The 14,950-nt window shown below is 46.9% G+C and overlaps 1 protein-coding gene across 1 annotated transcript in view; it reads left to right on the forward strand.

Annotated features, from left to right (window-relative positions):
* The first annotated feature begins 2,265 nt into the window (after positions 1–2,265).
* Positions 2,266–14,950, forward strand: part of FGD4 (FYVE, RhoGEF and PH domain containing 4) — a 136,220-nt gene continuing 123,535 nt past the window's right edge. The window contains exon 1 of the mRNA XM_039342322.1: positions 2,266–2,808. Within this exon, the coding sequence (XP_039198256.1) occupies positions 2,628–2,808 (181 nt within the window). The 5' untranslated portion in view covers positions 2,266–2,627. The remainder of the gene's footprint in view (positions 2,809–14,950) is intronic.

A 14,950-nucleotide genomic window follows, 5' to 3' on the forward strand; every position in this document is an offset into this window, starting at 1 on the left:
CCAATATTTCTGTGTCACCATAAAAGATTTTTTCTAGGCAATGACACAGGTAGAAGTGTAGCTGTGAATGAATCACTGCAGTAGTTAAGTTAGTAACGTGGTTGTTAAGTGAATCTGGCTTCCCCATTGACTTTGCTTGTCAGAAGGTTGTAACCCAGGGACCCAGCGACAGTCCAACTGTCATAAATATGAACCAGTTTCCAAGCATCCGAATTTTTATAAGGTGACTATGGGCATGCTGTGATGGTCATAAGTGTGAAAAACGGTCATAAGTCACTTTTTTCAGTGCTGTGGTAACTGTGAATGGTCATTAAATGATCTAAACTAAACTTCATTCCTTATACCAGTGGTGGCGAACCTATGGCACGCGTGCCAGAGGTGGCACTCGGAGCCCTCTCTGTGGGCATGTGTGTCATTGCCCCAGCCCCGCCTCCTCCCAGGCCCCCTCCTCACCAGCACCCCCCCGGAGGAGAGTCACCCCCAGGCACGGCCCGCACAGAGCAGCGCAGCCAAGCACATGGCAGCAGGGACAAGACTCCACCCTTGCGCCCCATCACGTGTAGATGATGCTGCGGGGGCGCAGGCAGAGGGCATGGCCGCCATGAAACTGCCGGGCCGCCTGGGCGATCTGCTACGGCGGGCCGTGGAGGCAGTGGGTGGTCCTGCGGGCGGGTGGGGCAGGGGCATAGTAGGGGGATGGGGCAGGGGTGGAGTGGGTGGGGTGGTTTTTGGGCACTAGGTCTCTAAAAGGTTCACCATCATTGCCTTATACGTTGCATTTTCTGCTTTCAGACAGAAAGAAAAATTACTGGGTTTACATACTGTGCTAAGCCATGGCTTGCTTTAACTATGGCTTACTGAATATAGTTAGCTAACCTAATCTATTATGATTGAGCTGAAGCAATTGGTGAAGTTAAACTGATATTAATATGACACTCCAAAATATTATAAAGGCTACTGCAGTGGTTATTTTGGCTATATATCAGTGTTTTTTATCCTCAGCAACTTTAAGATAACCTTGATACATACTTGGTGGGAAATTCTGGTAGCTGAAGTCCATACATCTTAAAAGTTGCTGAGTTTGGGAAGCATTGATCTATATGATCACTCTTCTGTTTCACCCCATCACATTATGCCTCAGCTACTGGATTTGAACAATGCAGCAAGTCTTTACATGACCTGGGCTTTACATCAATCAGACCTCCCTTTCTCCATGCCTTTGTGACATTTGGACAGGATCAGCTGGGAAGGGTTGAAGGAAAAGATGGGGGATCTACTACTGTGGGGGGTGGGAGGGGGAAGAAAGTGAAGCAATAAAGAAACACAGAGAGCCAGTTTTGTGTAAGGCATCTGGCTAGAAACCAGGAGATTTGTGAGTTCTAGTCCTATTTTAGTTACAAAGCCATTTGGATGACCTTGGGCCAATCACTTTCTCTCAGCCAGGAAGCAATAGCAAACCACCGTTGGAAAATCTTGCCAAGAAAATAGCAGGGACTTCAGTAACTTATAGTTTATTACATTTTATCAGCTCAGCTAATTGTGGATTATTTGATAAACCAACATTAAACCATCATGGCTTAGCATAAAACTGCAGAGCTTTTGTCAATTCAAGAACTATCCCTGGCTTTGCCTAAAGTGGGTTTAAGACTACAAATTAACTCCTTAATTCCAATCTGTTCAACTCTGCCCCATCCCCCTTTTTTTTAATACCCTGGTTTAAGACCAAGTGTGAACCCAGGCAGAAAATCCCTGGTCAATAAGCTTATACTGCTCCTCCCTCAAACAGGATAAACTAAATACCTAAACATATTAAATACTTAACTGGTAATCTCCTTCCACGAATCCCAATCAACATTAGCCTTTCTTAGGGCTAATTGCTGTTGAATTTAAAGGCTGTGTTCAAGCTACATGTTCTGCTAAAGTACAGATAGTCCTTGATTTACAACAGTTCATTGAGTGACTATTTGAAGTTACAACAGCACTGAAAAAACTGACTTATGACCATTTTTCACACTTATGACCATTGCAGCATCCCCATAGTCACCACTTGGCAACTGGCTCATATTTACAGTGGTTGCAGGCTCCTGGGGTCATGTGATCACCTTTTGCAACCTTACAATCAGTCAGTGGAAAGCCAGATTTACTTAACAACTGTGGCGAGAAAGGCCATTAAATGGGGAGGAGCAAAGCCAGCGCAAAACTTTCCTAAGTTGGGGAGGGGGGACAGCGGGGCCGTCTTTGACTCACCTCCTCCATTCCCAAGTGAGATCTCCTGGAGCGCTTAGAACATGCGCGCAGCTTCCGTGACGGTCAGGTAACCCTAACCAGGTACGCGCGTACCTTTGGCGCAGGCGGGGACTCCGAAGCGCCCGCCCCGCTTCCTCCACCCGCTGGGAGGGCGGGGTCTCTCTCTGGGGCAGAGACGCGCAGCGCAAGGAGACTTCGCGGCCGACCGACACCAGGCGGGGCAAGGAGGCGGCTGCGAGTCTTGGAGGGTTAAGGCGAACTCCGTCAGCCGGCCAAGCGCGCGTTGGTGGGCGCCGGTAGGATGCGCTCCGGGTAGGGGCCGAGGAAAGGGCAGTTTCGACACGGCACCCCATGTTGGCTTGTTGAGGAGGGAAGGCAAGATGAACGGGGCCGAAAGCATCAATTTCAGGCGGATGGCCATCCGTAGGAAATCCAGCCCCAGCTTGCACAGCTCGGCCTTCGTCTTCCAGAGCCCCGCCACCGCTTCGCTTCAGTCCCCCACGGCGCTCCCGAGGGGAGTGGGACCGGCGGCGGCGGCGGCGGCGGCGCCAACAGCAGCAGGTACATTTCCCGCTGGCTCTCCGCCAGGTCTCGGCCTTTCCTTTTTCTCCTGGAGCTCTGCCCGGCACTTGCGGGTTTAAAGGTCGCTTTGCTGAGGCGAAGAAAGCGCCCGGGGCGAAATGCCAACGAAGTCCCTTCCTCCCCTGACTTTTCTAAGCGGCTGCAAACACTTGGAGCGAGACGCCTTGTACCAACTCCGAGGATAAGTTTCGCGGCAGTTTAAGGACTAAGCGAAGTATTGTATTAGGAAGGGAATAAGGACGCTTACATAAGAAGCTTTAAAGGAGCTGCATCGAAAAGCACTAGGGATTGTTTGCACTTCGGGTGAGGATCGTTTTAGTGTTAGGCAAGGGATGCATTTTGCTGCAGTCGTAACAAAGGGTGACGGTCAAAGTTGTTTAAATTGTGTACTTTTTTTTGCTGTACAAGTACTGGTAGTCCTTGACTTACAATGGTTCATTGACCAAAGTTATAGTGGCACTGAAAAAGTGACTTATCACCATTTTTCACATTTATGACCATTGTAGCGTCCCCTTGCTCATGTGATCAAAATCTGGATGCTTGGCAACTGACTCACATGTATGACGGGTTGCAGTGTTTGCAGCCTTCTGACAAGCAAAGTCAATGGGGAAGCCAGATTCACTTAACAGCCCTGTTATTACTTTAATAATGGCAGTGATTCACTTAACAAATGTGGCAAGAAAAATTGTAAAATGAGGCAAAAGTCCCTTAACAAATGTCTCACTTAGCAACATAAATTTTGGGCTCAATTTTGGTCATAAGTCAAGGACTACTGTACTTACGATCACAACTGAGCCCAAAATTTATGTTGCTAAGTGAAATATTTGTTTTTCCGATTATAACTCTGCATGGTCATTAAATGAACTGTTGTAAGTTGGGGGCTATCTGTACTTCAAGCAGCAAAATGAGAGTACTAAGTGCTGGGCTGCTTCTTCACTTGATCTGCCATTTGGATCCCTGCAGGCATCAGTGGGAGAGGCCGTTTAAAAGAGGACGATCTCTGCAAGTAATGTAGTTTAAACCAATATATATATATATATATATATATATATATATATATATATATATATATATATATATATTCCGTTTAAAAGAGGACGATCTCTGCAAGTAATGTAGTTTAAACCTATAATATATATATATATATATAATATATATATATATATATATATATATATAGGTCTTTGGTTGTTCGGGTTTTCTCCCGCGTAAAATTGGCGACGTTTCGACGAAGTCCCATTCGTCATCTTCAGGCTGGTGTTTTCAGCTTCGTGCTTCGAGCAGCAAGATTCATTTAACATCCGTGTTACTAACTTAACAACGGCAGTGATTCATTTAAAAACTATGGCAAGGCAGGTCGTAAAATGGGACAAGACTCACTTAAAAACAGAAATTTTGGGCTCAATTGTGGTTGTGAGTTGAGGACTATCTATAAAAGACTGAAGCAGTGAAAATTAAGACTCTAACCAGCTATGCTTCAGTTTATTTATAACTGTTGTGTTGAAACACTCCTAACTAATATGCGAGGGAAGTAATTGTAGAATAAGATTGTAGAGTAGTAATTGAAGAAGAAAAAGATCTCTTTTTAGATGTTGGAAACATAATTTTTTTTCAGTGGCATTTTATAGAATTGCTCAACTTCATTGTCCTAGAAAGTACTCCCCAAAATCTCTTCTTAGTAGTTGATAAATACTTGTATTGCTTGTATGGTTAGTGGGCTATATTGGGTAAAACTTGTACAAAGCACTAGCTTGTACAAATCTTGATGGTTTGGTTTGTGCAGAATAGTAGGTTCACTGAGACACTTTACATCTTAAAATTAAATCATACCAAACCAAACCAAACAGGCAAATACTATGGAATTTGCAATTAATATGAATGCATTAAAAGGGATATTTTGACAAAACTCCTGGTTTCTAATAAATCAAGAAAGATACTCGTAAGAAAAATGCATTTGATCAATTTTATCAGTTGAAGGGGAAATTGATGGTTTTTTTTTTAACGAAATGCACACCTCAGAGTTTTAGAATGTGCTAGCGAATATGGGAATATTATTATTAACACAGTGTATGGATATTAAAGATTTTGTGTTCCCACAGAGGTAAAATATGTATCAAGTAGCAAATGGATCTGATATTTATGATATTTTAAGACCTGTGGAAAGAATCAGAAAATATTGTATTTTAATTAATAAGGACTTTTTTTTTAAAAAAAATGTAATGTTTGTTATCTCAGCAATTTACAAAATGATTATTGGAAATTTTAGCCTACTCAGAGAGTTACAAGTAGTTCTTGCTTAGCGACTGCTCATTAAGCAACCAAGATGTGACAGCCCTGAACAAAGAGATTTACTGATGCTGCTCAGAATTGCAATTGTTGCAGCACCCTTGCAATCATGTGATTATGATTTGGATGCTTGGCAATTGGCTCACAATTCTAATTTATGAGTTGCAGCATTCCACAATCATGGCATTTGCAGTCTTCATTGCTGGCTTCCAACAAGCAAAGTCGACAAAAAGTCACTAGTTGTAGTCATGTGACATTGCGCTTAATGACCCGTGCTGAATCGCTTAATGATTTCCGCCAGAATTACTGTGATAAGTTGGCACAGTCATATGACTGTTAAAAACAACCATGTTGCTTAGCAACAGAGCTCCCAGTTCAACTACAGTAAGGTGAACAACATTTTTACAATGAAAAGGAGGACACAAATAAATTGAAGAAAAAAACATCGTAAATAAAAGAAACATTTTATTCATTCAACAGTAATACAGAATACACTATAATATGATAAATGCATAATAAAAACATTTGTAACATAACATTTTATATTGTAATTATGCTTACATGCCTTGCCCCTGGCCACAGCCGCCCTGCCAGCACTGCTGCCCCGCCGTGTAGAGCGGGCCCCGCGACTCCCAAAGCACCAGCTATGCTGGCTCCGGCCCCGGGGGGGGCAGCCCACCGTCGACACACCCCACCTGCAGCCGCCCCGCCAGCATCACCGCCCACCCTGCGCAGCCCCATGTAGAGCAGGCCCCGCGGTTCCCACAGCATGGGGGGCAGCCGGCCACCGCTGCCCCTCACACCCCTGCCCACAGCAGCCCCTCTGCCCCTGCCTCTTGCGCCTGCAGCCATTATTGCCCTAGCAGGGCCGAAGATCAAGACAAAGTTACCGTGGTGTCGCTGCTCCAGTCTCCTCCAGGTATCTTCGGGACTAACTAGGAGATGGTGTAGTTGGGTAGCAGGGAGGGGTGCAAAGTTCCTGCCAATTCGCCTTCGCTGGAGACAACTTACATGTGCAAAGTTTGCCGGCCGGGTGTTTTGGCGCGCTCAGCAGCAATTCCTATTGGCTTTCGAAAGCCAATAGGGGGAGTAGCACAGCTCATGCAAAAGTTGAAAAAAAAACATCAAAAAAAGGTGCGGGAACGCCCTTCTGAGCGTTCTATGAGAAAAAAAAAAGGCCTGCAGATTAGTCTTCAAATATCGAAAAGGAGGACATGTAGGAGGACACTTTTCGAGGGAGGACAGAACTCAGAAAAGGAGGACTGTCCTCCCTAAAGGAGGACAGTTGGTCACTTTAACTACAGTGCATCTTTCTTTTGGGGGAATAATTTAAGAGTTGACTAAATCTAGTTGACTAGCCATAAGAATACTGACCATGAGAAATATTCTAGTTGATGCAACACTTTAAGCCATCATTGTGGTTGCTTTGAGTTTAGCATTTTGTGTGATTTCAGTAACTGGTTTATAAATAGCATCTTATGGATCAGCATTTTGTATGAAGCCAGCCAAGCATGGGTCGTTCAATAAGCTAAGTTTAACCAAACCATCGCTGATTGTAGCATGTGGATATGTGACATGTAAAAATTTGAAAATAAAAACCATACTAATTAAGGTTGTGTCCTAGTGAGCTCAGATGGTTGATGTGAGGGAAGTCCGGAATTGCAAGAGGGCAAAGAGACGGTGGAACTGTGAAAGTTTGTTTGTCAGAAAGAGGTTTAAAAGAGGATTGCCAATCCCTAGCAATTCACAGTCTATATCTAATAATTCTGCAGATAGTTGCTTTAGTCTGGCAAGATTTCCGTTTGTAGACTACTCAGAAATAACTCCATGTGTGGTTCTTGGTTCTTTGGGCCTGACAATTTCAAGAGTATTGTACATGCTCTTTTTCATTTGGAGAAGGTGAACAAGACCTTGGGAATGTCTCCCAATTTCACTGCTTTCTCCTGTTGTGCTGGTTCACTTGCTGAACATAAATCATGTAAGGCGTTTGGAAATATGTTAGCTATTTGAGTTATGGCTGCAGGGAGAGAATTTTTACAACTGCAGCATTACTGGATAGATAGCCATTATTCTGCTTCCTTCTTAAATATACATTCCAATTGATCTGTAGTTTTAAAAATTGTCCACATTTTTATAGCATGTGGTTGATTGTGACTCTCTTCATTGCAGCTTGCTGACACTGTTGAAAGCGTTAGGGAAAATTCTAAGATACTTCCATAATATAAAGCAGTGTTACCATAAACAGGAAGTGGGGCATCTCTAGAAAAAAAATATTAATTACATCTTGATAAATAAGCTTTGGAAATACCTGTTTAGAGCAAGATCTCCAGCATGATTGCCACCAGGGGATTTACAGGATTTTAAGTAATTAAGTAAATTCTACCTGTCTTTAACTATTTTCTAAACTAGTTCAGGATCCAAAAGAGAGTATAAATAGAATGGAAATGAATGTATCCCTGAACAGGAACCAGAAATATCTTTCAGCTAACTTTCCCATTTCTTGCTTCCCCAAGAAGGCATAAGAAGAAGGAAGTTTTGTCTTAGGTGTCACATGTGACCAAGTTCTTTTTGAACTGGTGTGTGTGTGTGTGTGTGTGTGTGTGTGTATTTTGCTTTGCAAGGGTGGCAATTGACACACAAAAAAACTTATTTTTACTATTTATAATAAGGTTATTACAGCAGTTATTTACAACAGGTGCATACAATACAACACTACTGTATACTAGTTCTCCATCAGGATGGATGTAGACTCCACTGATTGGGTAATTTAGTCCCACCTGCTCAGACTAAGACAAAAAAACTCTGCCACGCCTCCTTCTGGGTGTGACTTCCCAGTTTTTGTCTTAGTCTCGTGCTCAGCAAGACGCTTTTCAGAAGGCTCCTAGCTAAGTTTGATTCTTTCCTTTTTTCTTTTAGGCTATTCAAATTAAAATTGGATACTTTAAATTCAAATTGATTAACAATTAGATTAATTCGGCTTCACTTCCAAATTAAGAGGATTGCGTTGGGGGGGATAGGGACTCTGTCCTCCCTCCCCTGCAGCCCTTTGGGCTTTGAAAAGGAGGCTGCAGGCTTCGTTCGTTAGGGAGCTCCCGTTCCGACGATCTGTAGCCTCTTTGCGATTCCGCCAATTCAGCTGGGTAGCGGAGGTCGGCTTTTCAACTCGGAGACCTCCTGAGTGATTTACTTGCCTCGAGGCCTTGAGGGAGAATTCCTGACTGCAGCTTTATCTGGATCGCAGCAGGGGCTGCGCTACTAATCGCAAGTGCTTGGGGACTGGGGGAGGAATCCCAAATCAGCCTTGTATTCCCCTGCTGTGTAATTGATTCTCCTGTTTAAAATACGACAGGGTTTTGCTTCTCCAGGCCTTAAGGCCTGGCGGCCGCCATTTTGACCGCATGGTCTAGCGCGGCTGCTTCTAGAGGTCCCACGTGGCGGACGCCATTTTGGAGGCCTAATTGAAATTTTTGCATAATCATTGGCAGTTATTCCTGCATTATTGCGGATGCATAGTTGTTGCCTGTGTCACTTGGTCTGTGAGCAGACCTGTTCAGGGGGGAAGATATTTTTGTATCCACAGGAGTTGTGGTCAAACTTGAGGGGGCTACTCCAGGTGTGGGCCTTGGCTGCATTTGAGCAGACCAAGGTGTTATTAACTGGTCCTAAGGCCTAGAAGAGAAGAGCGAAGAGATTCTTTTATTGTCCACCTGTTTCTCAGTTTAGCCCGTGACCTTTTGTCACAAGGCCTGTACAGACAGCATTAGAACACTGTCTGGCTGTTCTTGCCATTGACTTCTGTTCAGAGCGAGGATCGGTTTTCCATCTCTGACTGTGATCTGCGTGTTGGGTTCCTCCCCCCATTTCTAGGTACTACTGTCCAGGAATACCTAGACAGCAATGGCAGACAGCTCCTCGCCCCAGGCTTCTCAATCTAGTGTCCCCCCCGCTCAAGCAAAGCGCAGATCTGAAGAATTGGACATGGGGGGGAAGAAAAAAGCTAAAACCAAACATCTGTCTTCCAAAGATACTTCCAAATCAGCCGGCGAGAGGCCACAAGGAGACACTTAGCATTGGAGAGAGAATTCTCCAAGGCACAAAGGCTCAGATCCAGTGGGACTGAAACGGTTTCCCCCGCCCCACTGGATACTCCTTTGACAGAACCTCAATTTGAATCATCTCAGGATGCCCCAAGACCTTGGTCTCCTCGGGGGGAAACCGAGCAGGTAGGTCCTCCTCGCTCCTCTCCTTCATCAGCACACCAACCACCTGAGACCAGGTGTGCCTCAACGGAGGTTGGGGTCAGTTCCAGGGACCAAGGGGAAATGTGGTCCCAGGCTCAATTCCAGGCCTTCATGCACCAAGCATTCAGGCAGTTTATGTCATCAACTGAGAGTAGCCAGGTGCAGTCCCATCCTACTCCTCCCGCATCTATTCCCCCACCTCTGGTGGAGCGTGATACTAGACCTAGCTCTGCTGTTTCAGAGACATCCTCACAATTAGGGGAGGAGGGATCAGTGGAACTGGGAGTTGCAGACACTCCCTTGTCTGAGGAGGAGGATCCAGCTCCTGAACAGGTGACCTCTTCCGGGCTTTTCGATCCGGCCATTTTTCGGTCACTCCTCGTAAGGGCTATTGACACGGTAAAACTTACCTCAGCCCAGGAGGAGACTCCTTCTTCCTCATCCAACCGGGAAGCCAACCCTCTGTTTGCGGAAAAAGTCAAGGAGGAACCGCAGATTCCATGCCCACTAGTCTTCAGGTCTACGGTGGAAAAGCAGTGGGCATCCCTTGCTACCACTCCTTCACAGAGCAGTTTAGACAAGAAACTTTACAATGTCTCTTCTTCTTTCGCTTCTCTTCTAGAAGTCCCATCTGTAGACGCTCCGCTGACCTCTCTGTTCTCCAATACCGCCGTCCCGGGGGACATGGCTGAATTCTTGAAGGCAGAGGACAAAAAGTTCGAGTTCTCTTTTCGTAGAGCTCACCAATCTTCGGCTTGGGCCATAAGGGCGGCAACCTCATCCTCCTTCTTTGCACGCTCGGCAATTATGTGGTTGCAGGAACTCCAGACGCTCATTCCGCCGGATCAGGTCAGAGCGCACCAAACAATAGGGAAAATAGTGGCAGCATCCGAATACATTGCGGATGCATCCTTACACTCGGCTAGATGTTCAGCCAGATCCATTGCAGCCTCAGTGGCGTCACGTAGGCTGCTCTGGTTGAAGCAATGGCGCACGGATTTAAAGGCAAAGTGGCGCTTAGCAACATCTAGGTACAGTGGCACCCACCTTTTTGGTCCGGTCCTAGAGCCTCATATCATTGAGGGCAAGGACAAGCGCAAGGCGCTGGCCCATCCCTCTAAAAAACCAGATAGACGGCCCCAACAGGACTTCCGTAGGCCATCATTCCGTCCCAGCGGTTCCTGGGATTGGAGACAGCCCTTTCGGGCAGGGCAGTCCTGGGATTGGCCCAGAGGCTCGCGATCCTATTCTTTCAGACAGGATCGGCAACAGGACCGCCAGAGTAGTGCAGCCAGGGGTCAGTTCCAGACCAAGCGTCCCTTCAGGGGATCAGGCAGTCGTCCTTACAGGCGGTCCAAGTGACGCCAAGGAGGACTACCCCATTGGGGGTCGACTGGCACTGTTTTACGACGTTTGGGAAAACACAACCACAGACGCCTGGGTCAGAGAGACCATAAGACAGGGTCTCTCCCTAGAGTTTCGATCTTCTCCCCCAGATCGTTTTATACAGTGCCCGGTTTCAAACAATACATCAAAAACACAACTAATCACAACAGCCATCGCTCATTTATTAGAGATCAGAGCCATAGAAAGGGTTCCTCAGGAACAGATCGGGGAAGGGTTCTACTCCATCCTGTTTGTAGTTCCCAAAGCCTCAGGCGGTTGGAGGGCGATACTGGACCTAAAGGGTCTAAATTACTTCCTCATTTACAGGAGGTTCAAGATGCAGACCCTAAAGTCCATCTTGGCAAGTATCAGGAAGGGGGATTTCCTTTCCTCCATCGACCTGACAGAGGCTTACTTACACATTCCTATCATCCAGGAACACCGCAGGTTCCTGCGGTTCTGTTACGCACACAAACACTACCAGTACCGGGCTCTTCCCTTCGGCCTATCCTCGGCCCCGAGGGTCTTCACAAAAATCTTGGCCGTGCTGGCGGCTCATCTAAGGATGATACCCGTACGGGTACAGTGCTACCTGGACGACATACTGATACAGTCCAAATCTTTCCAATCAGGGCAGTCGGACCTGGCAATCACTATTCAAACACTTCAGGATCACGGGTTCTCCGTGAATTTCAAAAAGAGTCACATCACACCCACAAGACGTCTGCTCCATCTAGGAGCTCTGATAGATTCCAGCCTATGCAAGGTATATCTCTCCCAGGAGCGACAAGTCAGCATCCGGAAGCTGACACTGCAGATCCGAGGGGAAAAAAGAGTACCCCTGGTACAATTATCCCAACTCCTGGGGAAGATGGTCTCTTGCCTGGGCATCGTTCCTTGGGCCAGACTGCACTCCAGGAACCTCCAGTGGTTCCTTCTTCCTTTTCAGAAACGCAACATCAGCGCCTCCAACAGGAAGGTCAGGGTTCCCCATCACACTCTGTCCTCCCTCCTATGGTGGACCTCGTCCGCCTTGTCCAAGGGCACTCTGTTCAAGGAACCCACCAGGATCACCCTCACCACAGACGCCAGTCTGTTCGGTTGGGGCGGTCATATTCTGAACCACTTAGCCCAGGGTCAGTGGTCCAGTTCAGACCTGGCTCACAATATAAATTGGCTGGAGCTCAGGGCCATCCACCTGGCTCTCCAAAGATTCTCCCCCCTGGTATCAGGGAAACACGTATTAATCCTGACAGACAACATTGCGGCCAAAGCTCACGTAAACAAACAAGGGGGCACCCACTCTTGGACACTCATGCAGGAAGCCCAGGCCATAGGGCTGTGGGCAGAGTCCAACCTGAGGTCCATCAGGGCAGAGCACATATCGGGGGAGGCGAATCAACAGGCAGACTCCCTGAGCAGGGTCACAGTGGATCACTCAGAGTGGAAGCTAGACTCAATCCTATTCCAGGAAATATCACGCAGGTTCAGACAGCCCATCCTAGATCTCTTTGCCTCTCCGATCAATGCACAGCTCCCCAGATTTTTTACCAGGTTTCCGGCGAGGGGGGCGGAGGGAACGGACGCCCTCCGGAGCAGATGGCCGGAGGGCGTACTTTATGCATTCCCTCCTCTTCCACTAATACAAGCGACCATTCGCAAGCTCATCCAGGAACAGGCAGAGCTAATCTTAGTGGCTCCATTTTGGCCAAGACGCCCGTGGTTTGCCGACCTGGTGGACCTGTCAATTTCACCTCCATGGAAGATTCCCCCGGACCGAGTAGCTCTCAGCCAGGGGAACCTCCAACATCCGGATCCACAGTGGCTCCAATTAGCCGCTTGGCACTTGAGCGGGAGAGTCTGACCAAACAGTCTTTCTCCTCTGGGGTTATTTCCGTCATCCAGGCCTCGAGGCGTCCCTCGACCAACAGAATCTATGACGCCACTTGGAGAAGTTTTTGCTCTTGGTGTACCAAAAAGCGGCTTTCACCGCTTGCTGTCTCCATCCCAGACATATTAGATTACTTACTTGAGGGGTTAACTAGAGGTCTGTCAACCAGCACCATACGTAGGCAGATAGCAGCCTTGTCGACAGTTCTCACCTGTGACAACCAGGTTTCCCTGTCCCAACACCCAGCAGTCAGTGCCTTTCTCAAGGGTGCGGCCAATGTAGGGCCCCCCACGGTTCATCGTTATCCATCCTGGGACCTCTCTAAGGTGTTACAGGCTTTAACGTCCTCTCCATTTGAACCTCTGAAAGTTTGCTCCCTTCACTTCCTTACATTGAAGGTAGCCTTCCTAGTGGCCATCACGTCGGCCAGGAGGATTTCAGAATTGGCGGCCCTGTCGGTCAGGGAGGACTTGTGCATGTTCCATGAGGATAGAGTGGTCCTCAGGTTGGATCCTGCATTTGTTCCAAAGATCAATACAGGGTTTCACCGCTCGCAGGAACTAGTCCTTCCTAACTTCTGTCCTAACCCTTCCCATCATCTGGAGAGACGGTGGCATATGTTGGATGTGCGCAGGGCTCTGCGCCATTACATTAAACGAACCTCGACCTTCAGGAAGTCCGAGGCATTATTCGTGTCCTTTCAACCCTCAACTATGGGTCGGAAGGTCTCTTCTTCCACCATTGGTCGGTGGATAAGGATGTGTATTTCCAGGGCTTATATTTCCCAGTCCCTTCCGGTACCTTCACATATTACTGCTCACTCTACACGTAGTGCTGCTGTCTCAGCGGCTTGGTCTACCCAGGCATCACTCGAGGAGATTTGCAGGGCTGCGACATGGTCCTCTCCTTCCTCATTCATAAAACATTATAGGATAGATCAATTTGCAGCAGCTGAGGCTGCTTTCGGTAGGAGAGTCCTACAGCAAATAGTGGGTTCTCAGGGGTCACAAGCCTAGACTCCCTCCCTATAGGGACATGAGCAGCTTTGGTATGTCCCAATCAGTGGAGTCTACATCCATCCTGATGGAGAAAAGAGCGTTGTCTTACCTGAACGCTTTTTCTCAGCAGGATGGTGTAGACTCCACACCCACCCTGTTAGTGTTAGTCTAGGCCTGTGTCTTCCTTTTTTGTTTGGAGCCTTGCGTCCGGTAGCTTCGCCTCGACAAAAACTGGAAAGTCACACCCAGAAGGAGGCGTGGCAGAGTTTTTTTGTCTTAGTCTGAGCAGGTGGGATTAAATTACCCAATCAGTGGAGTCTACACCATCCTGCTGAGAAAAAGCGTTCAGGTAAGACAACGCTCTTTTTTCACCTGGAGTCAGGTTTCCTCCTGTCTCCCTTCCAGAGAAAGTCCCCTTTTAGCTTTCCTGCTTCCTTCCCCTTGCTAGACTTATCAAGAGTGAATAGAAAAGAGTGGGCTGGATTTACTGTGCCCAGCACAGCTTGACTTTCTTCTGGATCTGGTCAGCAAACACCTACTGCTTCTCCATTGTGGAGAAAACCTCTTTCAGGGTGTTCTCCTCCTTCTGGCATGGAGATGTCCTCTTTCCGGCTTTTGATTTTTTTTTCTTCCAGGGAAGCCATGGGTGGACCTCACTTTTCCCTCCCTGATCAAGAAGGGTCAACTGATCTGCATACTTACATAACTTCAATCTCCAATTTTTCTCTCCAGCCACTTTGGTTTGCGCCAACTTTTTATGTCTTCTCCTTCTATCCCAGAGGTTCTCAACCTTGGCAACTTTAAGACTTGTGGACTTCAACTCCCATAATTCCTCAGCCAGCAAAGCTTTGCTGGCTGAGGAATTATGGGAGTTGAAGTCCACAAGTCTTAAAGTTGCCAAGATTGAGAACCCCTGTTCTATCCTATCCTTCTCTCTCATCATCATCATCATATCCCCCAGTAACTAAGGAATTGTTTGTCCCTGGCTCTCTTCCCTCAGTCCCCAGCACCTATATTCTAGACTGGATAATAAGATTGCTGTGTCTACACTGCTCCACCACAGCCCTGGCTAAGAGCCAGGTCAGCTTATCAACCTCATTCATGGCCAGAATTGAGCTTTTTCTCCAAGTCCTCATTTCATTTGCTGCCTCACACCAGCAGACTTCTAGCCATGCCAGGCCACTAAAATCCACATGCCACATTAGGTGAGAACCAACTGGAAATAGAGGTCAGGACGGTTTAGTTAATCACTAACTTTAATGAGCTGCGTACAATACAAAGTTTCAAAGTACAACAAAGTTCAAGTAACCTAGCATATA

The sequence above is a fragment of the Crotalus tigris genome, unplaced genomic scaffold, assembly GCF_016545835.1.
Source record: "Crotalus tigris isolate CLP2741 ecotype Arizona unplaced genomic scaffold, ASM1654583v1 scf7180000017789.496130, whole genome shotgun sequence".
Taxonomy (NCBI): domain Eukaryota; kingdom Metazoa; phylum Chordata; class Lepidosauria; order Squamata; family Viperidae; genus Crotalus; species Crotalus tigris.